At 38.5% G+C, this 25,910-nt stretch overlaps 2 protein-coding genes and 1 pseudogene across 4 annotated transcripts in view; all 3 read right to left on the minus strand.

Moving 5' to 3' along the window:
- The window catches only part of LOC143568509 (uncharacterized), a 119,348-nt gene extending 107,258 nt beyond the window's left edge, over window positions 1-12,090 (minus strand). The window contains exons 1-11 of one of the 3 annotated variants that reach the window (XM_077054658.1): window positions 11,922-12,090; window positions 10,192-10,391; window positions 10,055-10,115; window positions 9,911-9,956; window positions 9,767-9,821; window positions 9,606-9,693; window positions 9,399-9,514; window positions 8,959-9,084; window positions 7,980-8,073; window positions 7,608-7,762; window positions 6,948-7,011 (exon numbers count right to left, since the gene is read on the minus strand). In XM_077054658.1, the coding sequence (XP_076910773.1) occupies window positions 6,952-7,011; window positions 7,608-7,762; window positions 7,980-8,073; window positions 8,959-9,084; window positions 9,399-9,514; window positions 9,606-9,693; window positions 9,767-9,821; window positions 9,911-9,956; window positions 10,055-10,115; window positions 10,192-10,391; window positions 11,922-12,081 (1,161 nt within the window). In that variant the 5' untranslated portion in view covers window positions 12,082-12,090 and the 3' untranslated portion in view covers window positions 6,948-6,951. Of the gene's footprint in view, window positions 1-6,586; window positions 7,012-7,607; window positions 7,763-7,979; window positions 8,074-8,958; window positions 9,085-9,398; window positions 9,515-9,605; window positions 9,694-9,766; window positions 9,822-9,910; window positions 9,957-10,054; window positions 10,116-10,191; window positions 10,392-11,921 lie in introns of those variants that run through there. The other 2 variants (XM_077054659.1, XM_077054657.1) reach the window with 2 other exon arrangements.
- LOC143568508 (protein SHORT-ROOT pseudogene) lies at window positions 2,955-4,835 on the minus strand (annotated as a pseudogene).
- Window positions 12,091-13,834: 1,744 nt separating the features above from the next.
- Window positions 13,835-25,809, minus strand: LOC143568506 (uncharacterized). The gene is made up of 11 exons (XM_077054656.1): window positions 25,525-25,809; window positions 24,101-24,207; window positions 16,738-16,841; window positions 16,045-16,244; window positions 15,686-15,967; window positions 15,417-15,475; window positions 15,245-15,281; window positions 15,096-15,167; window positions 14,849-14,999; window positions 14,566-14,700; window positions 13,835-14,444 (listed from the first exon to the last, which is right to left on the minus strand). The coding sequence occupies exons 5-11, from the start codon at window positions 15,841-15,843 to the stop codon at window positions 14,031-14,033; spliced, it is 1,026 nt and encodes a 341-aa protein (XP_076910771.1). The 5' UTR covers window positions 15,844-15,967; window positions 16,045-16,244; window positions 16,738-16,841; window positions 24,101-24,207; window positions 25,525-25,809; the 3' UTR covers window positions 13,835-14,030.
- Between the last annotated feature and the right edge of the window lie 101 nt (window positions 25,810-25,910).

Raw genomic sequence — 25,910 nt, forward strand, 5'->3', positions numbered from 1 at the left:
TAGATTGTTTGAAGCTCCAAGATGGAATTGGTTGTTTTAACATAATTGATCACTATGTTCAAAACTACCAAAACCTCATGGAGAATCTATACAAGTGGAACTCAACGCTCCTGACTAGCGAGGAGGTTACAGACCTACCCGCATCATACCCAAAGATCAAGCAGAAAAGTCGGGAATTTCTGCACGTGACATTAGGACTTCCGCGGGAAGAATCCCCATGGAAAACCTTAAAACTAAACCCTTTTCAAAACCCTTTGCTTAAGTCCAAAAGTTCACCTCACTTATTAACAATTCATGAGAAGAACATTGGACTGGGGGGACTTGAAGAGGTAGGTCCCAGCAGAGCCCAGTTGGACCCGCAAGACTCACCTCAAAGAGGGACGTCTGCGCAGTTGAACCCGCAAGACTCACCTTCAACAGGGACGTCTGCGCAAAGGCTAAACTCGCAACTCACCTTGAAGAGACGTCTGCGCAGAAACCAACTGGATCCGCAGGACCCACCATGCTCAGAGACGTGACGTCCTTACGCGCAGTACGCAAGCTGTCCCCGCAGGAAAAGCCTCCCAATGGTCGACGTACTCCGCCTGTTCCCGCAGCAACGGATACTAGCCATCAGGGAAGGCTACCCGCGCAGCAAGGCTACACGCACAAGGCACTTAACTCTTAAATAATTCAGTAATGTCACCTGAAGAAGGAGTGAGCAAGCCGGGAACACTCCCGCACAAATCCGGGAACACTCCCGCACAAATAAGCCAGTCCGTACGATACTGGAGGATCTTTTGTACTGTACCTGACGAGGTATGGACAAAAGATCTGACCAAAGATACGACAGCTCACTGACAACAGTATGACAAGCAGCACGCTCTTGTACTGTATGTCACTATTAGCCGCTGCCTACTCACCAACCTGTCGGAGGACGTGCATAGCATGCAGCTGGTGGAACAGGAATAGTACACAGCCGCCCTGGTCACTATCAGCCGCTGCCTACCCACCAACCACCAGCATGGCATGTGCGTAGCCCACAGTTGGCAGAACATGAACACTATTCAGCCGGCTGTACCTGCTTGGAAACCTACATTCGGCTATAAATACTCCAACACCTTGGAATGGTATGATCTTATCTCATATCTCATATCTTGATATATTACCTGATATCTGCTCTAGTCATTCTCTTAATATACACTTATATTCAAGAGCAATCTAGTCTGATTCTCACGCCGGAGGGTAGTCACAAGGAGGTACCCCCCCCCCTTCTCAGTGACGAGCTCACGGTGTCTGTTTTGCAGGTTATCGGAAGAACCATCTTCGCCGGATCTAACCCCTCGTGGAAAACATCTATTTAACCCCCAGATTGTCCATAATCTGCCCGGGGTCACTTAGTGTTTCTTCACAAGTTCTACCCTTTTTAAAATCCAAGGATTCCACTTGTAGACCTAAACTATCATATTCTTGAGTGTGATATACCCTCACAATAATATCTGACAAAAGCTTCAAAATAGGTGACTTTATTGTCATGTATATGCTTTTATTCATATATATATCATTTTACTATTCAAATTATACATAAATCTTGAGTTACGTGAGTATCAAATCCGTGATGCACATATGTAAAAAGTGGACATGCTCAAATCAAATTTGTGTAACATTTATTTTAGTTAAGCGAACAGACATTTTTGGGACATGCGAGCATACATCATACTACTACAAGAAAATTGCTCTGTTAAGACCGTCTTTACCGACCACATGTGGTCGGTACAGGTTTTACTGACCACATGTGGTCGATATAGGTTGGTCACTACAAAACGGTCGCAACAAGTTAAATTTGTGGTCGGTATAAAATTGGTCGGTATACCTATACCTTTCCCGACCACAAGTGGTCTCAAAATATTCTGTCAAGTATTTTTTTCTCATTTAAAGAAAATGTAAAATAAAAAACTAAATAACTATTTCTGACAACATGTGGTCAGTATAGGGTTTTTTTTTAAAATACCTTTAGCGACAACTTGTGGTCAGTATAAGTATTATGAATTTTCAAAAAAAAAAATTTATAATTTTTCCAGATTTTATACCAATTAAAATCTAATTGTAAAGCTGTAATTTTTCTAAATATTTTAACAAATAAAACTATAAATCATCAAATTACAAAACGTTTAACTAAATAGTTTAAATAATTGTCATACAAACACACAATAATTATAACTAATAAGTCATTATATCTTTATCCATATCGGTTTCTTCATCATCTTGACTCGGCCTTCCTTTGTTTTGCTATTCACTTAATTATATCATCCTTGGCGCGCAATTGTGTCAATTGTTCTTGTATGTTGTTTCATTGTGATGGTATTGGTTGTTGGTGCACGCACGCCACATTGATGGTTGTAATTTTCACCTTTCGCCGAATATCTTGTTCCCAACAACGGCGTACCTAGACCGAGTGAACGTCTAAGACACCCGACCACATCAACCGACAATACATGGCATATACTCGCGTTTAGTTCGCATATCATAATTTATTATGGACGGTCAAAAACATATTTCATTTCTATATATCAACTAGTTTCTCTTTTTCTTTAAATTCAAGCATTACATTTATGTAGAAAACCACGTATATGTGTAATTTGTATATATGTAATTTTATCGGAATCTTAATTACATGAGTTAGTCGTGAAACTCGAGCTAGTTTTGCTCTTATAACTATACATTTAAAATCTCGAGCAACTAATGTATCTTAATTAGAACTATGTATATGATGCATATTTGTTAATCAACAATTTTAATTTCGATTTATGCCGTATTAAATAAAAAAACATTAATATATATAATAATAAAATTTATAAATCATCAACTTATAGTGTGAACCTTTCAATCTTTGCTTACCTTAAAACAAGAAGAAAAAAGTAAAACACGCCAACTTTTTAGAACAACAATGAATGAATGCATATATGGAAAAGGACTTGAATCTAAAAACACACAAATAAACATAAAATACAAGCACAAATGAAAAACACTTTAGGACATCAAGAAAAGCTAAAAAAACATTATAGAAACCACCCACACTTAAAGTGCCTGCAAATATACTCATCTAGTCATCTTCATGATCATCACCTTGATCTTTACTATTTCCTATATATATAAAAAGACTATATCTTCTAACTTCTAGCTTCTATCTATCTTCAATCTTCAAACCCTAATAAAATCCACCATAGTTTTAATGAACCCAAAAACTAGTGTTTGCTTAATATATATAGATATGAGTGGATCATGTTGATACCCTTTTAGTTTGTGTCATGTTGCCACCAACTTAAATACTACAATTTTGAGCAACAAGATTTGAAGCTAATTGAGTACCAACATCATCTACACATTTGAGAATAATGCATGCAAGTTGAGTCCATTCTTGATTAGGGTTTCCAAGCTGAAGCCCAAACAACCGGTTCATCTTTCCAAGCTAACAAGATTCCTGAACCCTTATTCGAATTCGGGTTGGTTTGATCGAGTGCCATAGACCACCCGGTTCGGTAGCGCTTTAGCAAGGCCTTTACATCATCCACCACATCATCACTAAATCCTAGAGGTGAAAAATGCTCATTGAGCCTCTCACACCATTGATTTCCTTTCTCCCTTCTTTCACAATCTCCTAAACCGATATTATGGTTGTCATCACACGACAAAACCCTAACGATACTCCTCGAACACTCTCGTTCCAACGTTAATCTTTCGTTACTTGTGGGACTAAAGCTTTCTTCCAACATCTCAAAGTACAAAGTGTAAAACCTTAAAGACTCCTCAAAACATTTGACAAAATCATTTCTTGAGGTTGTGAAATCCGCTTCTTCTTCAACTACGGTCACCACTCGAGGGTTTAACGAGCTAAAAAGCCGAATAACATCTACCCTTTCTTCAACTTCAACTCTTCTTAAAGCTCCAATACAATTAACCGCAATTGCTTCATCATCTTCAACACCTAACTCTTCTTTAGTAAGTTTCCCTAACGGTCTATCCGAACCGTTAATCACATTAAACGCAAACGGAACTCCCATCAACCTAGCGAATTTCTCCATTCTTGAAGTGATCTCTGTCATAACCGATCGCACCATGGCCGCGGTGACAATTACGGTTAGCTTCAAACTCGGTGTCTCATCGCTTCGTGTGGCTAAAGCCTCTAGCAAAGTTGGCCATTGGGTGCAAAGGGTGTTGCTAATATCAATAATATGAAGTTTAGTCTCACCATCAAAGGCTTCCAAAATGGCACCATTAGATGCCACATGACCAAAAGTTGTCCAAGGTGAAACCTCTTGGAACTTAAGTATTAACTTTCTAGCAGAGTCAAAACAATGGCTTTTATCAGCCACGTTGACCAAAGTTTTGTAGCATCGTTGACCAGAGTCAGTAGCTTTACAAAAGAGTGCTTGCAAGAAATAATAAGCAAGTTTCTGATCACAATCACCATAGGGTGAAGACAACTCATTTAACATCCACAAAAGGTGGTTGATCTTGCCTGAGTCTTTATCCGAGACGGCTTGTGCACACTCTCTAAGAAGCCTTGAAGCCCATTTATCGTCGTCCGGGCACGTTTCGGTGGCACCAGAGTCGGAGTATGGGTGGTGTTTGGTGGTGGTTTGGTGGTGGTTGGTGTAAGGAGAGAGGTGGGTTCTCTCCATTGATGATTTGTGTGTGAATGATGAGTTGTATAATATTGTTGTGATAAGCTTTCAAACGCTTTTTCATGTATTCTATTTGGCCGTCTCCTAAGTGCTAACATAAAAAACGACAAAACATGTAGGTTTTAAATATTTTTTAAAGTTGTTGGATTTGTATTGATTGATTGTTTCTCTTTAATAATTTATATATTTGTGATGTGCTAAACTCCTATGTCCTAATCATTAGTTTCTATATTTTTGGGATACATTTTATTAAACTAACTTATAATAATTTAGTTATATTCACATAAATAATTAAATATGATATTATGATTTCAAGTTGTTGATATATAATATATCCTTTTCTTTTATTTGTATTTTGTAGTTGCCTCTTTGCTTGGTTGAATGGGGCCGATTCTTTTTTAAAATGTTATGTGACAACACCACTTTAACAAAATGCAAGCTTTATTATGCATGTCACATCCCATTATAATAAATAATAATAAACAATAAGTTTTAAATTAATTAAATAATATTAAATGATTATTTAAACTTGATATTTAAAGTAGGAATATTCTATGTTTTAGTCATACTTTATTTGAATAACAATTGCAAATGTTTGAATAACTATCGTCATGACTCCATTGATATAAAAAATAAGCTGTTTTTCTTATACACGGCAACTTTTTATACATTTTTGGTTCTAAATCTAAACCATTTTGTCCGCCATAAGACTTAAACTAACACAACTTGTAAAGAAACATCTTATCACATTAATAACTACATAGATGTTATAAAATTTGTAAGTTTATTATTAGCTAGACTTCGTATTCATATATATATATATATATATATATATATATATATGACTATCCTTTTAAATTTTCATATGATAACCCTATAACTAAGTACGTACGTACTATATATTGATTTACAAGTTATAGCACGTCACGTTAAGTTTTAAATATAAGTATTGATCATTATTCAAGTGCTTTATATTATTGTAAAAACAACTTTTTATTCACATGGGTTTAAATCAAATACAAATGAAATTAACATGATAAACGTGAGAATCAAATAGAGTAATTATGTATACAACTAAAGTAATTATGTAATAATATCATAGAGTAATTATGTAATTACTCTATGATGTAATTACATAATTACTCTACTTGTATATATAATTAATTTACTTGATTATCACGTTTAATACGTTAATTCATTTGTACGTTATCTTCCCCTTATTCTGATAATATGATAATTTTAGAAGGGGTTTTCTATACGCCCCCTTATAGCCCTATATGGGGCGTATAGGAGGGTTGTTTGGGGTGTCCCTAGCAGGACCCTTTTAGAACAACGGGATTATGGGTTAGAATTAGATTTCTCATGGATTTCAAGAGACTTCTTCTGTAAATAAAATAAGGGATAAACAGGTGTAACTTTAACCGTTTGAAGTTAGATCGATAAAAACACATGGTACTACGGAAATTTATGAGGTAAAAAGTGGATCGGAAATTCCTACACATTAGAATTTGATTGAGTTCAATTAGCTAATTAGAATATAAGAATCGACATCTTATGTAGATTGACCCCCTTTCTTTGAGTAATTATCAATGCATACACTATACTATTTTTCACTTATATAGAATAGTACCACCACATCATTTTTCTCTGTTTTTTTGGGCAATTAACTTGCACACAATAGTTCACTTGATTACAAAAACGTCACAACGTGAACTTTTTATCCGGAAAAACAAACCCTCCCTATGTAGTTCTCAACTACCCTCAAATTTCACAATTGTTCATTTTACTTTCCAAATCTTACGTCTAGGATCACATAACCGTGTTGTAGTATAAAACACACACCAATAGAATAAAAAACCATAATAAAAACCATTAAATAACCGAAGTATCTGAAAAAATCTAAGGGTAGAAACAAAGCTGAAAAGTTCAAAGTTGTTTAATCCCAAAAATCAATATACAAGTCTTCATGGCTGCATTGGTGGTCTCTACAGAATACATACTTGTCCTACATGGTTGTTGCACCCTACTTATACGGCCCTTACAGAATCTTCTGAACTTGTCATTCCAAAAACATCACAACATATATTAGCTAGCTAACTCGTCCTCAAACAAGACATTTTGACTCGTCAAATGATACACTTTTCTTGTTTTATTGGTCTGTCTTTGACCATAGAGTGACTATGTAAACCTGTTCAGTCAACAACCTCACGACGGCTAAACAAAATATGGCCGCCCTTGATTTACCACCACCATCACCATCATTAACCGCCAGTTTTGGAACGATGTTTTAATGTTTCCATCCCCTTGCATGACCATCTTCCATATACGGTTCGAGAAATCCAATAAACTGTAAAATATATCACATATACAAATGAAAATTTTGGAAAGGAAATGGTAAGCCTGCAGACATATTGTCCACCAAATTAGCTGGCATGCTTTTTAAGTTTCTCATGCTTATAATATGTACTTCTTTAGTTCTGTAAACAACTACCAGTTTTAACCCATTACCAAACCGGCCGAGCCGACAATTTAGACACCTAATATACACAAAGAGAGGTGCACAAATGGGCCCAAGTCCAAAATAATCCTGGACCTAAGCCATGTCCAGTCTGGAAGTCCTAACTCCTAAGCATGCCCAATAGAGGTGCACAAATCGAGTTCTAGACCCAAACCGATTCAGGTTTGGTCATACCTGGTCAACATTGGATTTTGGCTCAAACAGGTTTGGGTTGAAAATGGTTTATAAGAGGAAAAGCATCGGGTTTGAGCGAGTCGAAACCTGGTTTTAACCGGTTCGGTTTGAGATTGACCAGTTTCGGTTCGGGTTCAGGCCTGTTTCAAAATCAGGTTCGTTTCGGGTTCAAAATAGGGCTGAACCGCTGAACCCAACTAGTCTATATAGATATACTAAAAGTCAATAAAGTACGTGTGCATGCATAATACCTTGGTTGTGTTTAAGGACCATCTTGCACCATAACCATCCTGAGCCCGGATCTCAAAAACGGGCCCATGTGGCGGAACAATATGCACATTAAGCCAGCAACAATGGGCTATCAAGTGATTAATCACCTTTAAGGCTAGCATATTCTTATGTGAGTCTGGACACCATGAAAATGAGAACAATATCATTGATCAAAAATATATTCTAAAAAATTAAATGAACTGATTTAGAGGTTGAAAATCATTAGTGTATATTTAATGAAATAACTTCCTGTTTGATTCAAAGATTTGGATCACTATCCTAATAAAGCTGTTTCAGTATTCATAACTGAACACAAAAAAAAAAAAAAAAAAAAGACAGACAGAAATACTAACCGTTTCCAGAAAAAGAACCCCAAAATTTCCCGTTGCTCCTGTTGACATGCTTAGCCAAAGCCCGAGCTCCATCACTCAAAACCGAACTTTTAACCTCAAACCAAGGGACATAAAGTTGTCACTAAGCATTATTTATGATTGTTTAGTTGCTATGTTAACAAAATAATGAAAGGATGATATTTATTTGACCCATTTTGGCCAGTTGTTCTACCACGTCTAGTGCCTTGTTCCCCTGTGAAAATTTTTTTAGATCCGCCACTATGTGATTAAAATTAAATCAACTAAAGACGATCACAGGATCACATTTAGGCCTCTAAATGAACCGAACGAAAACAAATGGAAAATGTTTATGTTCGTTTATTTAAGTTTAACCAAACAAACAATTACACACAAAGTTAAACAAACGAATTTTCTTGTTCGTGTTTGTACGTTAAGAAAATGAGGTGCATTCGTGTTCGTTTATGTTTGTTAGTATAAACGAATAGTTCACAGACATTGACAGGTGAACATAACTAAATATAGAAGAATGAACATAACTAAGCAAACACTAATCGAAAGTAAACATGAACAAAATATGGTTTGCCTACAAACTTATTAAAACTAGACTAAATTGTAATGAGCTTAGAAAATTCAAATAACTATGTAAATTACTAATATCTAGCAAAGATAAATGGACATAAATGAACAAATATAAATGAACGCTCATGAACATAAATGAACGAAAGAGACATGTATTCACGTTCGCTCGTTTAACTAAATGAACAAAAAACTTATAATGTTAAGTTGCTTATTTAATAAACGAACTTCCCACTGAACGGTACACGAACAGTTCGCTGAACTGTTTGTTCGGTTACAGGCCAAATTACATATACTTTTTAATAATCGTATCTTAATATTTCAAAAATAGTTTATACGCACTCAACATGCAAAACTTATAAGAAAACTTTCAACAACATCTAATCTAATCATAACTTCATACTTCTGGATTATGTGGCAATGAAAAAGCAGAAAGTAATGTCGATCTGGGCAGTGGAAGTGCATCAGGAACCGTTCCTACAGTGTGTGAAATACCGAGAAGCCTTTGAATGCCATCATAACACAGTGCCTACAAAAAGTGGTAAAATTACATAACATCAGGAGTAAGGGGGTGTTTGGGATTCCTTATTTTACCTCCTTATAACTTTTCAATAAGTTAATTACAAAAGTGTAACTTTTGGAACTTTTCCTCTCACAGTATAAGCAATCCCAAACACCATATTACTTTTCAAAAAGTTAACAAGTCACAAGTTGATGAAAATAAGCAATCCCAAACACCCCCTAAATATGATTTATGACTGAAACAAGAAACATAAACTTTGGTCAAACATGATGGAAAAAAATGAGTCTTGGATCAAAATTGTAACTTTTGAAGCAACTAACCGCAAGAATTGCTGCCAAATGATCATAAAGCTGTGATGTTTGTTTTATACGTATAGCAAGAACACCATTTGACTTTTCCCTCTCTTCAGTGTAAAACTTCCTATAAATTTGTACCCCTGAAAATTTTTAAAAAAATATTATCTATTCTAGAATCATTGTAATTCTTTTCAACTTTGTCTAATATTAATATCAATAAAAGAGCATTACCTTCTTTGATGGTTTCGACACCTGGTAAAACTTTATCAAGACCCTCGGCTGCTAACATGTCAGAAAACGAAGCATACCGATGAACATCCTGTAATATTTTAACTAATAAAAAAATGATAGTGGATAATGTGTAGAAAAACTGCAGATGAGTGGTGACACACCTCAACTTGAAGCAACAAACATTTGTTGAATAGAATCAAAGATCCTGCTTCAAAACTGACAGTTGAATATGCAACTGCAAATTAGTCTACTAAAATAAAATATTGACTCAAGTAAGCTAGTAATTCAGTTTTGTACTGTCATACCGGTTTGCACCACCAGCACACCTTCCCTCAATAGTTTTATGTCCATCTGTAATTATGAAAATAGTAAAATAATTAAGTTTTGTGCCAGACGTCTTATATACGATAGTAATCTCTAATAATCAGAACAAAATTTTATGCTAGGACCTTTGATCTGAGAGAAAAAGGGCTCCTGAACATGAAGTTCAAAGTCCACAGTCTCCAGCATCTGGTTATGATATACAATTTTAAACCAATATATAGAACAACATTACAATATTACACATTAAAAGTTTAAAACATACTTTTATCAGATCAGATCCTTTTTCCAGAATAATATTGTTCCACTCACATTCTTTCTGTTTCAAGGAAGAATCTTCATGGACCAAAGGCGAATCGGTGTGCATTTTATGAATGGCTCCAGATGATATTGACTTGAGCAAAGCTGATGCTAAGTGTTTGTATAAAGGATAAGAAGGAACACCTTCAAAACGATCTGCAGATTCTTATAACATGTACCTTTTCTCAGAGTTCAGATTTTAATACAGAAATTTAACCTAGGATTTATCCTAATTTGAACTTGAGCATTAACACTTTAAGCACACTCCAAACTGCTCATATTTGATCATATTTACAGTTTAACAATTAACGTTTTCATGAAATCGAAGTAATAACCAGGGCTGTAAACCGAACCGAACGTCATGTTTGTTTGTTTAGCATTGAACTTGTTCACGAATGGTTCAAGAATAGATAAGCAAACAAAAATTCTTGTTTGTTTTTATTCTTTAAGAAATTGAAGTTGTTCACGAACGGTTCACAAATACAAGCAAACATATAACATTTTTAAAAATTAAAAAAAAAACAACATTCGTTAAAAGTAGTGGTTTAATCTGGATTATGGTCTTGTAATAGCTAGGTAGTCTGTTTCTTTTTTGTTTTTTTCTTTTTCTGGTTGTTTAGAGCTGTGGCTCAACCCCTTGCTGGGCTATGTTGTATAGTTTTTGGTGGAATGCAAGTTTTGCTAGTTTTTGGATTTTAATAATCCCAACTTAATGTATTTGGCCGATAATAATCCTAACTTTGAAAGTAGTTGTCACTGGTCCCAACTTTCACCCTATTTGTTTTCATTGAATCACCGTTAAAAAAAACTTAACGGCGTTAAGTTTTTTCGAAATTTCAAATTGATATTTTAGGGCTTTTGATCGGAATGAGGATAGAGTCGATTAATGCAAAACTTACCTCCAAACGGTGGTCCAAACGACTAAAGGATGCTTCAATTCCGGTGTTTAAATTTTTAATTAAAAAAAATCAAGCTGTTTGAAGCGTCATTTCAAGTTAAGTTTTACATCAATCGATTCACATTCTCATTCCGATCAAAAGCCCTAAAAAATCAATTTGAAATTAGGAAAAACCTTAACGTCGTTAAGTTTTTTTTAACGGAGGTTCAATGACAACAAATAGTGTGAAAGTTGGGACCAGTGACAGCTATTTTCAAAGTTGGGATTATTATCGGCCAACTGCATTAAGTTGGGATTATTACAATCCAATTTTCCAAAAAAATAAAAAAAAACATTATTGATCCCAAGAACAAATGCAAAAGTTTGAGATAATAAGCATAATAAACATAATGAAAGTACGTAAACAAACATACTAAACTTTCGTGAACACACTTGAAGATGCACACCATTTGTTCATGTTGGTGCAGTTAATTAACCGAACAAAATTTCTTGTTCATCTTCATTCATTAAATTATTCAAACGAAGGTAAACGACCTTCCCACCAAACGGTTCACTGAGCGTTTGGTTCGTTTACAGCCATAAGACTACGAGCTACATATATATAAGAAGAAACTAACACAAGTAGTTTTAGTTATATAAACTAAATCTAACTAACTATTCTAACTAACTTTACTATCCAAATTCCTAGTGTAAGCCCTAGAAACTATGTTAGCACAGTTCTTAAATTAAAGCAATTTATGGGAATTATGAATAGCCGAAATGAGATTCAATTGAATGAAGATGTTTCAGATGGATACCTGTAGAAGAAGTTGAAGAGGAGACCGTACGATCATTATGTTCGTCGTCCTTGAGGAGGAGATTAGAGCAGAAATCATTAGATAAACCTGTATTAATCGATAAAGCAAGAGTCAAGTTTAATAGCGGCTCTATGCAGTCTTTCAGTTCAACCTTCGACATTAGCAGTGGTGGTGGTGGGGGCGGTGGTTCCTCCGTGACGCCGTCGTGCGGTGGTGGTTGTTCTAGTTCAAGTATAGAAAGATTAATATTACATGAATCGTCCTTAAGCTTTGGTTGAATTTCATCTTTGTTTCTTTCGTTTTTAAAAGTTGCATTTCGGTTCTTCCATTTTACGTTTGGAAAAATAAATCTTAACAGCCTTTTGTTTAGATGACCATAGAGGTGTAAACGAACTCGAGCTTAGTCTAAACTGAGCTTATTTAATAAACGAGTTTAAATTGTGTTTTATTTAGACCTGTGTAATGGGGCGCTTTCCTCACACGAAACCCCCTCAAACCGTCGGGAACACCTCTTCTGGGGGCGCCTTGGGGTGTTTTGATGGGATGGACACTTCTCGTAAAGCATTGGAAGAAGGAGAAGAAGGGGAAGCTAATTGTTTGATTTATTTATTTATTTGTTTTTTTCAATATAAGAATAATAATAAAATAACAATAAGGTAATGATTTGAATTGGCCCAATCCACTACACCACTTGATTGTAAAACGTCCATATGGTGACGTAGCGTTACATAGCGCAAAACGCCCCCATAAAAGCTCCATTCACTACATATACACATTGTCTTATAAAGCTTGATTAGGTTTGTGAGACGCATAAACAAGGCTATTTACATATTGTTAATTAATATGTTTTATATACTTATATAATAATTATTGTAATACATGAAATTATAATAGTTGTAACTAAAGATGACTATATGCTATGTTACATATTAAATTATGATTATACAAATAATTATAACCATACAAAATAATGAGTAAAATAACTAGTAAATAGAAAAACAAGTCCAGTCCGAGTCAAGTTTAAGTTTAGGCGAGGTTGGCTTGGCTTGGCTTGGGCCTTGATGGGGGTTAATGTGAAACTAGACAAGATCAGAACATCATCAGCATAAATGCGTTTGTCTTATAAAGTTAAACCCAAGGATTAGAGACACAAAAAATATTAATAATAATAACAACAAAAACAAAACTTTTAAGACTAAAGTATTGAACTTCAAATTCAAATTGAATACAGTGAAGAAGGATGCTTCAAGATGACTACTCATCCTAATAAAGTGAAAACAATTCATGTAATTATTTCTAGAAAAAGTTTTTAACACCTAAACCTTTTGCACCCACTTGCTTTTACAAATAAGTATTCATCATTATATTGCCTTAGAAATAATATAACCTTTTAAAAGATTTTTGAGTGTTTAGTATAACCCTGTTTCCGGTATTTAGATATTATTTGATTTGGATACAAAATATAATTGATCTTGGCACAAATTAGGTGATGCCTTTTTAACTTAGAAATATTAAAGGAAAATGTAGCCATGTATGTTGTAAGTTGTAACTAATAATAAGAATGATTTGTGTGAACACTGTTAATTTAAATGGACACCAAGAAATTATTAGAGATTATATTTGTAAACTTACGAATATAATCTTTGAAGGGTAACAAGAAACGTCTAATATAGAACCAACTTTGAGTAAATGACTACGATGATATAAACACTTTTATTTATTGCTTTATGTGATACATAAGATGGTTATATAACCGTTTACTTCATTCTCTTTCTCTTAGTCTGTTGCACATATGGTACTCCAAGTTCTCTACTTCAAATTGGTTTTGTGTAGAACGTACATGAACAGAACACCCATATTTATAATACAAAAAAGAATTAATGTTAAAAAATAAATAATATATATTCTTAATTTCATTAGTTGGATCACTGTATACAAGACTTATGTGGGGTTTGTCCACATTTGGCCCCTCTGATTTGTTTCAAACTAAAGAACAAATAAATAAACTCTTGAACAAACCTTCTTTCTTTAATTTTCTATATGTTTACTCTCATCATCTCTTGATTAGCTACCAATATCATAGCTTTCAAGGATGCATAAATCATCTCTTTACTTGTTATCTACTTCATCTTTTCCTACATCTTCTGCTCTTCCAAGTTCAATAACATCATCTGCATGATGAGGCTTAACTGATCCATCCGAAAACCGATGGTTGCGTGCATGGTACGCTTCAACGACCCATGTAAGAACCAAGAACACCATTACAATAGATAGAAACACTAGTCCTGCCCACACGATTTTTACGTCTCTTTTTACTGGCTTGCAGTGGTGTTCAAGAATTTCAGCAAATGCATCCTTCACTGTTTGACAATGCAGGAGGCTTTCCATTCCGGGGTAGGAATTTAGAAGTATTTGAATTGAACTTGTGTATGCGACTGCGGTTCTGAAATCGTTTCCTGATATGGGAATCCCTCCGTTGCAAACTCCGTCCACGGGATCAACACAGGTTATCAGCCTCAAAAGCTTCAAGAAAGAAAAGTTTAAAATGTTAATCCTTTCGATATATTAGTTGGACCCATGAGTTTCTGGCAACGGGTTCTCACGGTTAAAACGAATGTTGTAAACATGGCAGTATAAGACATACCTCAGGGATGTCGCCTATACGAATATCGTTCTCTGAGCAATTGTTTGGCTGGTAATTGTACTCTGGTGGCCCCGAGAACGGATTGCATACTCCAAAAGACGAGTCTTGTTGTATTCGCGATATGTTTGCATTCACCTTCAGCATTTCCAACAGTTGTTTCGTTAATGACTTTATAAACATGTCAATTTTGTTTGCTTAATCCTAATTAACATATTAACCATTTATATAATATGCTCCAAAAAGTGTGAACCAGTTGTAATAAACGATAAAACGGTATGCATACCTCATTTACTAGGTCGTAAACTCCTGCACTGACGTCGGTAAGGGCTGATTCGGCTGAAAGCAATTGATCACAAGGAAGGATTGAGCTCAAGCTGTTATTGTAAGGATCTTTTTGGAATCCCTCAATTGCTGTGCATGTATCGCCCGCGAATCTGAATAATTTATAACCTTAATATAAGTCATTCATTATTCACATATATATAGTTTGTGCCAAGTGATCGAAAGGGGGTTATAAATAAAACACATACCGCGATAAGAAGAAATATGCCCCAAAGAATACCCAACATAGAACAGTGATTAACCAACACAACACGATTAATCTGGAACGTACCGTTACAATTAGAAACTAGGCATAATATTGATAAATGATAAAAATGAGTCATCTTGGTGGACTTACATGTGAAGAATTCGCCTTTTTTTCATGACTCCAACAACTGCATACCATACAGAATTGTGTTAACTTAGTATGAGAACAAGAAAATTATATACATAAAGAATGTGTAATTTATAGACTGACTATAAACTTTATTCTGTAAGTCAAACTAGACTTAAGTAGATGAAAAACGCACCTGCTAGCGCGATAACAGCAACCAAATTCAACGAGAAAATAATTGTACTTATGATGTACCTGCAATCAAAAGCCGAACGTTGTTTAGCAGCGTTAAACAAAGCATTTAGGTTATGTTTTTATCTTAACCGATATTAACGATAATTCGATAAATAAAACTTCCTAAATCATTTATCCATGAAAATAAGTTATTATTTGATACAATAGCTTACAGACTTATAATAATATATAAATATTGGACGTGGGCGTTTCATGTCGAAAGAAACTTACAGAACACGAAGGATTACATCAATCCTATGTCGGTTCGTTCTCGCTTGTCGTTCAATATCATCTGCAGTAGAGTCAAGCCGCCTCGAAGTGGATTCAAGGAACCGTGTGGTGCTTACATCAACATTTGTACCTTGTAAATTCATTCGTGTCACTTTCATAGCTTCGGTTGTATTATATATCGTCTTTGATGCATCATCAGCCGTATCAATTATTATATCGATTATCTAATCCGCCCTCGAATGGAATTTTGCATTCCCTCCAAGTACTAATCCAGTTCCAGTTCTGTAAATAATGAAAATGGTTTCGGTTATTGCATGCGCAACTCCATAATGCATGTGGGAATAGAGTTGAAGGCTTACATGGCTAAAAGTGTGAAGAGAGCTGCAAGAATAAAATGCCAAAGGTAATATTGTTTGTGGGATGTTGGTCTCTTGTGTTTCTTCAGTTTCCTGCTTCTTTTGCAACAAGTGGTTGCTACAAGATATATTCCAAAAACGACGCCGCATAAGAGCCATAAGGCCCCTAGCACATATCCTGCTATTCCTGTGTACGCAGTTGACTGCAACAATACAATTCCAAAAAAACAATGTTATTAACCTATCATTAGATTCATCATTTATTTTATAAATTATTTATAGCACAATCTAGTTTTTGAACCGGATCAGGAACCGTCTACACAAATGGTTCGGTCCATTAATATGATACCAACAGGTGAACCCGAATACTGATAGATGGTTCAACGGTTTTTCAAATCTTTTATTTTTTATTTGTCTTTACAAAGTATAATTTAGTGACTCTTTAGTACCCTTTACCTCATATTTTGCTTCTTCCAGACTGCATGGTCTATAAATTTTTGCGCATTTACATATGAAAATAAAATATTTTATAACTTTTTAAGTTAACTAAATATGTATATTAAAGTTATACATTATTTATGATGTAATCTAGTTTTTGATACTGGTCCAACGTAAGATGTCGAATTCGATAACTGGTCCGATTATGAAAAAAGATAGTAAACTTCTAGAATATAATCAAGGTCAAAATAAACATACACTCCAATAATGGACGTTGGTAATGTCATATCCTCCCTTGTATTTTCTCAAGTTTTCCAGAGGATCGCGCCTAACTGTGTCATCTAATATTTGGTTTGCTTCGGCTGCATAAAAAAACAGATTTTACATAAATAGGATAATAACGTATATAATGGACGGTCTATACAAAATCAGTTTTAAACTGAAACTGTGAGAACCATATAAACACTTATAGGTATTATTTTAAATTTGATACAATAATATTATGTTTTAGTCGGTGTCTCTTTAACTCTTTCACTACTGAAGAAACACTAACCAGACCCCGGGCAGATTACTGGTAACCTGGGGGTTAGATAGATGTTTCCCACGAGGGGTTAGACCCTGAGAAGATGGTTCTTCTGATAACCTGCAAAACAGACACCGTGAGCTTGTCACTGAGAAGGGGGGGGTTCCTCCTTGTGACCACCCTCCGGCGTGAGAATCAGACTAGATTGCTCTTTAAATATAAATGTATATTAAGAGATTACTAGAGCAGATATCAGGTATAATATGATGATATAAGATGATAATATGATCAGATGAGATGGTCATACCATTTGTGGTATTTATAGCCGAAAGTAGGTTTCCAAGGAGGTATGGCCGGCTGCAACAGTGTTCTTGTTCCACCAACAGTAGCCTACGCACGTGCCCTGCTGGTAGTTGGTGGGTAGGCAGCGGCTGATAATGACCAGGCCTGCTGTATACCATTCCTTTTCCACCAACTGCCGGCTACGCACGTGGTATGACAGGAGTTGGTGAGTAGGCAGCGGCTAATAGTGACACAGTACAGGAGCATGCTGCTCACCATACTGTTGTCAATAAGCTGTCGTATCTTTAGTCAGATCTTTTTCCCATACCTCGTCAGGTACAGTACAGAAGATCTTCCCGTATCGTACGGACTGGCTTATTTGGGCGGGAGTATTCCCCCTCCCGCCCTTGTGCGGGATTGTTCCCGGCTTCGCTCATTCCTTCAGGTGACACTGAGTGATTGAGAGCTAAGTGCCTTGTGCGTGTAGCCTTGCTGCGCGGGTGGCCTTCCCTGATGGCTTGTATCCGAGGCTGCGGGGACAGGCGGAGTCCTTCACCATCGGGAGGCATTTCCTGCGGGACCAGCTTGCGTACTGCGCGTAAGGACGTCACGTCTCTGAGCATGGTTGGTCCTGCGGATCCAGTTGGTTTCTGCGCAGACGTCCCTCTTCAAGGTGAGTCTTGCGGGTCCAACTGGGCTCTGCTGGGACCTACCTCTTCAAGTCCCCCCAGTCCAATGTTCTTCTCATGAGTGTTTAATAAATTGAGGTGAACTTTTGGACTTAAGCAGAGGGTTTTGAAAAGGGTTTTTTAAGGTTTTCCATGGGGATTCCTCCCGCGGAAGTCCTTGTCACTTGCAGAAATGCCCGAGTTTCCTGCTTGGTCTTTGGGTATGATGCGGGTAGGCTGTAACCTCCTCGCAAGTCAGGAGCGTTGAGTCCCACTTGTGTGGATTCTCCATGAGGTTTTGGTAGTTTTGAACATAGTGATCAATTATGTTAAGACCACCAATTCCATCCTGGAGCTTCAAACAACGTAGTTCTCGAGGTTCCCGCTATGCGGGGATGTTATTTCCGTTTCCGCAAGCATTGCCCAGAAGATCCTTCTTGGTTTCAATTCCCAGCGGAGCGCTAGGTATGTGAAGGGTTTTGCCTTAACACTGTACCTGCGCTCGTCTTACGGTTACTTTACTTCCAAGGTATTCCTGGCGTCAATTCCCTGCGGGTGCTAGGTATGTGAAGGGTTTTGCCTTAACACTGTACCCGCACCCGTCTTATAGTTACTTGGTTGCCGAGGTACTTGGTTTCAATTCCCTGCGGGTGCTAGGTATGTGAAGGGTTTTGCCTTAACACTGTACCCGCATCCGTCTTTTTGTTACTTGTTCGCCAAGGTTTTCTTGGCTTCAATTCCCTGCGGGTGCTAGGTATGTGAAGGGTTTTGCCTTAACACTGTACCTGCATCCGTCTTACGGTTACTTGTTCGCCAAGGTTTTCTTGGCTTCAATTCCCTGCGGGTGCTAGGTATGTGAAGGGTTTTGCCTTAACACTGTACCCGCATCCGTCTTACGGTTACTTGTTTGCCAAGGTAAGGGGTATTTTCCCGCCTACTTTTTGATCTTTTTGAATTTTGAATTTTTAAATTCGAAGAGTTGGTGGAAAGATAAGAACAGTCCAAAACTCTGAAATGTCGTGCGACGGTTTCTTCTGACTGTGTCAGATCGTGCAGGAAGTTATGGTGACGTGACAGTACATGGTCATTCCAGACGCTTTTTCAGGCGCGTGGGCGCGATTTTTCGGGCGCGTGGCCGCGAAATTAATGGTACGCGTCCTGTCAACAGCTGTTGCCAGCTTGCTCGGTGCCACATGTCACGGTTTCATTGCACCTTCAATTTCTCTCTCCTTCGCATTAAATTCACCGCATTAATTGCGATCACTATATAAAGGGGAAGAGGGTCCTTTGTAATTCACATCTTCACTTCTTCTCTTTCATCTTTAAGGCGATTTCTGGTGAATACTCTCTTATTCAGTTGAGCATTCCTCCGAAATCGTTTCTTCTTCCTCTGCAATATGTCTTCACATGATGCTGAAGCTGTAGTCGATGATAAGAGTACTGCTGGCGAGTGCCAGTGTGCTCTGCCCGGCGATCAGTACATGTATGTTGTTAGGAAGTTCATGCTCGATCCTCTCGAGCCTGAGTTTCCTGAACCCCATCAGACCGTGTACGATGCCCCCAGTGGCAAGATCGGGGTATATGCTGCATTCTTTGTTTATGGGAACCTTAGGTTCCCATTGACAAAGTTTGTGTACCGTGTCCTGGAGAGGCACGGTGTGCACCTGACCGAGGTGCATCCGATGGCGATTGCCAAGATTCGGCACTTCGAGTGGGTGTGCCGGATTCTGGGTATTGAGCCCTATGTGGACCGCCTGATGACCTTCTATACTTGGAGGTGCGTCTAGGGGTGGTACACCCTGACAACCCGGATCAAGGGTTTGAAGATTTGCGCGACCGAGCGCACTCTCCGATCGTGGAAGCGGGAGTTCTTATACATTTCTGCCCGCGCCGTCCCCATTGCCATGAAGTTTAAAAATGGCCAAGCAATTCTGAGCCACCACGCCACCTACTACCAGGAGGCGGAATGGTTCGCGAAGATATCCCGGGTCCAATCTCCGGTTTACCGGTTTGCGGAGTCCGGGATGGTGATGCTGGGGATGAGCCGGGTATGGAAGGAGGCGTCTCAGGTTCCCATCCTTCTCGAATACGGTTTGAACTCTACTCCTTATGGTATGTCTTGTTTTTCTTGCTAATACGAGTTTGTCTTCTAACTGTTTCTTTTCTTTCAGAGGGGAACGATTTGGAGTCGCTCCTGTACCCGCGGGAAGCTAATGGTCCCGCGCGGATGGGTACTCGTGCTCTAGACGAGAACGAGCTACCCATCCTGGAACAAACGGCGGATCGGTTTGTGGAGGTCTATCCGCTGGGCCACGAGATCCTGAGCCACCGGCGGCCAGGTAAGGCGTTATTCTATCCTCCACCCCTCAATGCTGTACCCGCTGCTGGAATTCCTGACATCCTGTCTTCTTCTGAGGAATCCGCAGATGGTCCTCCGTTGGTGCGGAAGAAGAGGGCTGCCGGCGGGAAAGGGAAGGTGGCCTCCACAGCTGATCCGGTGCTTCTATCTGACACCTAGTCAGATAGTGAAGAGGTGGCGGGGAACCCCGGTGGTGAGAAGACCACTGCTCCAGAGGCTACGACTGTTACCTCCGGAGAACCAATGACGACGACGGTGACCGGCATCAAGAGACCGGCTCCATCGGGTTCGTCCCCGCCCGTCCGTACGTTCAAGCTCAAGAAAACCCGTAAGTACAAACCTCCTTATCTTTGTAGATTTATCACTTTATAAATTTATTGAAACACTTATCTTCTTGTGCAGGCGTGGATGTTGACGCATTCCAGGGTGGAGCGCAGAGGAGTACCCCTCCGCCGATGACGCTAGGCTCGGTCAGCCTACCTGAGGCGACGACCCAGGCGCCTGCGCCTGCTTCCGCTGGATCAGTTGCTCACTCCCTTGAGCCGACTGTTCCAGCTGAGATGACGTCACCGCCGGTGGTAAGTGCGATTTTCACAGCATCTTTCACCGAGCCGGCGGTTACGATTGCTACGGATTCTGCGGCGGCGACCGCGGCGGCCGCTACTATGCCTCCGCCACCGGCAACGACAGCCGGCCCATCAGGTACGCGGAGGGCTTCTCGCCAATCTTTGTCACCTTCCCATCTGCCCGACCTTTTGGATGGATTTCCCTTAGGTTCAGGCGATGGGTTCGGTGGCTATCGGCCTGTAATCGACCCTACAGGTGCGTAGGGTTCTTTTAGCCTTCATATTTTTCTTCATCTTTTCCTAACTGCTTTGTTTCATTTGCAGTGTCGGATTCCAATGAAGTGTATGTTCCGCGATGGAACATCCGCCGAGGAACAACCCTTCGTACCCCTGTGGAGTGCGTGGAATGGGCTCGCCACGCTGCTCCCCATGGTGCGTTGGGGGAAGCCATGGCTAGCTACCAGGAGGGTAGGCTAACCAATGAGCTTCGGGTTCTCCAGGCCCGGATGCAGCCGCGCGTCGAGCTGCTTTGTCGTGAAAACGACAAGTTGAAAGCAGCTCGCGCCAAGGAAGTATCTCAAGCGCGGGCTCTTCGGGAGGAGAACCAAAAGTTGGCCGCAGCTGCTGCGGAGAAGGAGAAGGCCTTCAAGGCCCTCGAGGTTGAGGTTCAAGCGCGACTCGAGGCCCGCTCCAAGGCTGCCCAAGCTGTTAACGAACAGCTTCGGCTGGCTAAGGAGACTGCGAGGAACGCAACCGAGAGGGCCACCAAGGCTGAAGCCGTTGCTGAGCCTTTACGCGTGGAGAACGAGGAGCTCAAGGCCAAATTAGAGGCTCTCCAACGTGCTCATGATGCCTTGGCGATGGAAGATGCCAAGAAGCTCCAGGAGATCTTGGACCAGAGGGGCGTGCTTGACCATACCGAGCGGAAGTTTAAGGGTGTCGAAGAGGCTGCCGCAAAGGAAGTGCTACTTGCCAACCTTAACAAAAGCGAAGCCGAACGCGCCTGCACCCAAGCTCAAGCCGCCCTTCAAGAAGCTCTGGTTGCCAAGGAATGGCTTCTTCGAGAAGCGTTGTCTCAGGTATGTTTAGCTTTACGTCTTCACGCTTTCCTTTGTACATAGAAAGGGTGTTTGACACTTGTATTTTCTTTGTAGGTTGTGCATCGGGTCTTCTCAGAGACTACTTACGATGATGCCATGAGCGCAGCCCTCAACGCTTCTCATGAGGATGGGGAAAAGGCCGGCTTCCTGCTTGGTCTAGGGTTCGTTGAGAAAGGCGTCCCGCCTTCCAACTTCCCTTTGTTCGATGTGGACACCGAAGCTGCATATGACCAAGCGGTGAACCAATATGCCGCCTTCCCGCATCCGGTGGTGGAGAAGGTGAAGGAAATCGCTGCTGCTGATGATGGACTTGCTATCCTCAAGGCTTTCCTTGAACCGCCACACTCTTCTGATGGGGCGGGTCCAAGTGGAAGTGGTCCTGAAGCTTGATTCTGAAGATCCCTTCCCGCTGCTAGGATAGACTAGATTTTGTTTTGTAGGCGGGTAGTTACCCAGCCATTCTTTGTAATATATCTTTGTGAAATACAAATCTTTTTGCGTATAAGATTGTTATTTCCTTCTCTGGGTTCCTTGCTTTATAAACTTATGACTTGCATACTTAGTTTAAATTAGCAATTTTCCAAGTGTTTAGAATAAGTTAACCTGTTGAACGTGGTTGATAATGGGTTAAAGTTTTGCTTCCTCTTTCGTGATTGTGCGGGTAGAACCGTCACTTGCACTTAATAGGATGGCTAAACTTTAACCTTCATCTGACCTGCGTGTAGGTTTTCCTCATCTTTTGAGGATAAGTTAACCTTTGAACGTGGTTGATAATAGGTGTGAAGTTTTGCTTCCTCTTTCGTGATTGTGCGGGTGGAACCGTCACTTGCACTTAGTAGGATGGCAAAACTTTACCCTTATCTGACCTGCGTGTAGGTTTTCCTCATCTTTTGAGGATAAGTTAACCTTTGAACGTGGTTGATAATGGGTTAAAGTTTTGCTTCCTCTTTCGTGATTGTGCGGGTAGAACCGTCACTTGCACTTAGTAGGATGGCAAAACTTTACCCTTATCTGACCTGCGTGTAGGTTTTCCTCATCCTTTTAAGAATTTTGTTTTGAACCGTTCGACGCGCGGTTGTCGATAGGTTAGTGTTCAGTTTCCTTTCATGATTCATGCGAATAGACCGGCACTTTCATTTAATGGGATAATTGAACTCTTCCCCTTCAACTGACCTGCGTGAAGGTCTGTCACGTTATTGGGTTTGTGCGGGTAGGACCGCCTTCCCACGCAACGACTTCTCGTAATGTGAATGCCGTCACCAGTGTTGCATAGTTTAACCGTTCGACGCGCGGTTATTGATAGGTTATTATTCAGTTTCCTCATTATGATTCGTGCGGATAGACCGGCACTTTCATTTTTGGGTGCTGAACTTCTCCTTCAACTGACCTGCGTGAAGGTTTTGTCTTGTTATTGGGTTTGTGCGGGTAGGACCGCCTTCCCACGCAACGACTTCACGTAATTATGCGGTGAAAGCCGGCATATTAGTGTTCAGAAAAGTAAAATCATCAGCTTCGATGTTCTAAAGAGAATCATTTCCATTAGAAGTGGCTCTTGGCCTTTTCTTTACAAATTGGAATTGATTTACATGCAAATTGTGTAAATGAGCTCCCTTCCATGTTGGGATGGGAGTGCCATCGAGCCGATACGCACCTGGTTCGGGATCTCGTTCTTTACGCAGCATGTAGTCTCGACATTGAAGCTGGAACTTTTATTCGTGTTTTCCCCAGCTGAGGTTCTACACGCACCCGCCTGCTCAGCCTTTATTGCGCCACGAGGTGCGCGAGCGTCCCATCTCTGACAAATGCTTCGACCATGTCTTTTACGTCTATGCATTCTTCAGTGTTGTGGCCTTTTGTCTTGTGAAAGTCACAGTATTTGCTCCGATCAGCATCATGACGATGTCGGATTATTGGAGGCTTTGGCCACGGGAGCTCTTCAGTAGCGAATATCTCAGTGACGCTTTTGGTGAGTGGCGTCCATCTGGAGTTCCGGTGCGGATGTACTACATATGATTATCTTTCATTTATAAATATATATACGCTTCTCATAGTTTTCCAGCTAAATTTGGTTTTGTAAAAACGTGATAATAGTTTAATAAAATTTATAAAATACAATCATTTACCTGGTTGAGTAGTGGTAGTAGGTTGTCCTTGAATATGAGATAAGCTTAAACTCAAAAGCAATATTATGACAAGCCATTTTGTGTTCCATCTTAATCCCATTTTTGTCCTGCGTTTTTGTAACATTCATATATACATTAAAATATATACATAAGTATTTTTTTAATACTAATAATTTTTATAAGCACATAAATATTATTATAAAGATAACATGATCGTTATGTTCACTTTCTCTATATAAGATAATATGATCGTTAAGTTTACTTTTTCTATCACCAACAATCAAATAATATTTTAATAATCAAACAATCCAAAATGTTTTTATATTTAGTAAGGAAAATGCTACTTTCTAGTCAATACTAGAAAATATTTATTGTTTTATCTATATCATCTGAAAAAAATGCAAACTTATATTATTCCAATAAACATATGCATGATTTTCTCGAATTTTCTTTTAAAACCAATTCAATCATTTAATATCTTTTTTGAAGAAACAAAGATATTATAACATAAATAAAAAAAAACATGTCGAGCAACCAATGATAACCTTTAACGTATATATAATATTCAAACGATTACAATAACATAACACATGTATATGAAATTTACACCAACAATTAAGCCATTTAATTGATAGTAGAATGCTAATTATTAACCTACACATTAACTTAAAAAATTAATAAGATGCAGGCCATAAAAGCGTAAAGTAATAAAAGGCTAAAAGTGGTGATTTTTGAAGGTACGAAAGTCGTGATAATGCCTCCCAACTTTGACAAAAGCCTTACTTTATGTTTTGGCCCATTAATAAACTTATCATTCCGTGTGAACAATTATTTTAACATGGAAGTAACAAAAATAAGAAGTCACAATAACTAAAAAATTTGCAATTAAAATCAAAAGAAAATTAATTAGTGTTAATAAAAAAATGTCTACATGATAGTTCCAAAACGTCATGCCTAACTTGAAAAATACAATTCGACCCGCGCGGTTTCAAAATTTGAGTAATTATAATTTTGTTTTCATAATTCTTTGGTGGGGTAGGCTGCGGGTAGTGCTATCGAGTACAGTGGGAACACCGCTACCACCCTCATTGTTACTTTACTTGTTTACTTTTTACAAATAAGATCTTTTATAAAAGAAATTAACTCATTAAACGTATATATAACTAAAGTAATTGTTATTAGTCATTTTTGAATTAAAGTAATTAATATGTAACAATAATTACTCTAGTGTTACTATGGTTATTCTATTTATTTGTACGTTTCCACACGTAAAGTGTTTTTATTTAATTTAACACACATTTATAAATCATAATTATTAACTTTATAACCCGTATTTAAAATCAAACTCGTAACACCTTTCCCATCCACCCGAAACAGATGCAGCAATAAAGAACAGAAGAAGGAGAAAGAAAAAAAAAACTCACCGGAATATATGAAGTTTTCCGGCAGCCGTGGAAGTGTTAGCCGGAGAAGAAGCTTTTTAACTGGTTGTTGTATAAAGTATAAACCTCAGTCTCTAGCCGACATAGATTATTATCCAAAACACTAGCTCGTTTAACTTTCAAAACGTGTCCCAGAAGTGATCACTTTTCTTGTAAATATTAATCTCCTTTTATATACAAATTATGTGTTCTATCAAGGGATTATTATGCATGTATGTATATGTGTGTATATATAGGCACCTAGAAGGTTTCAAGGGAAGTGTAATTTTAGTCAAATTTATGCGTCAAAAGATATTTAATTTTCAACAGAGCCCAGTTGGACCCGCAAGACTCACCTTGAAGAGGGACGTCTGCGCAGAAACCAACTG

The sequence above is a fragment of the Bidens hawaiensis genome, unplaced genomic scaffold (genome assembly GCF_021521415.1).
Source record: "Bidens hawaiensis isolate Kalapana, Puna unplaced genomic scaffold, B.hawaiensis_p1.1 tig00024001_1, whole genome shotgun sequence".
NCBI classification, from domain to species: domain Eukaryota; kingdom Viridiplantae; phylum Streptophyta; class Magnoliopsida; order Asterales; family Asteraceae; genus Bidens; species Bidens hawaiensis.

Excerpts from the sequence above, each read along its gene's own strand:
- LOC143568506 (XM_077054656.1), bottom strand. The coding sequence starts at position 15,843 with ATGAAAGTGACACGAATGAATTTACAAGGTACAAATGTTGATGTAAGC. Across the intron at positions 15,282-15,416 it reads TGCTGTTATCGCGCTAGCAG|TTGTTGGAGTCATGAAAAAA; the intron begins GTGCGTTTTTCA and ends TATGGTATGCAG. Across the intron at positions 15,168-15,244 it reads AAAAGGCGAATTCTTCACAT|ATTAATCGTGTTGTGTTGGT; the intron begins GTAAGTCCACCA and ends GGTACGTTCCAG.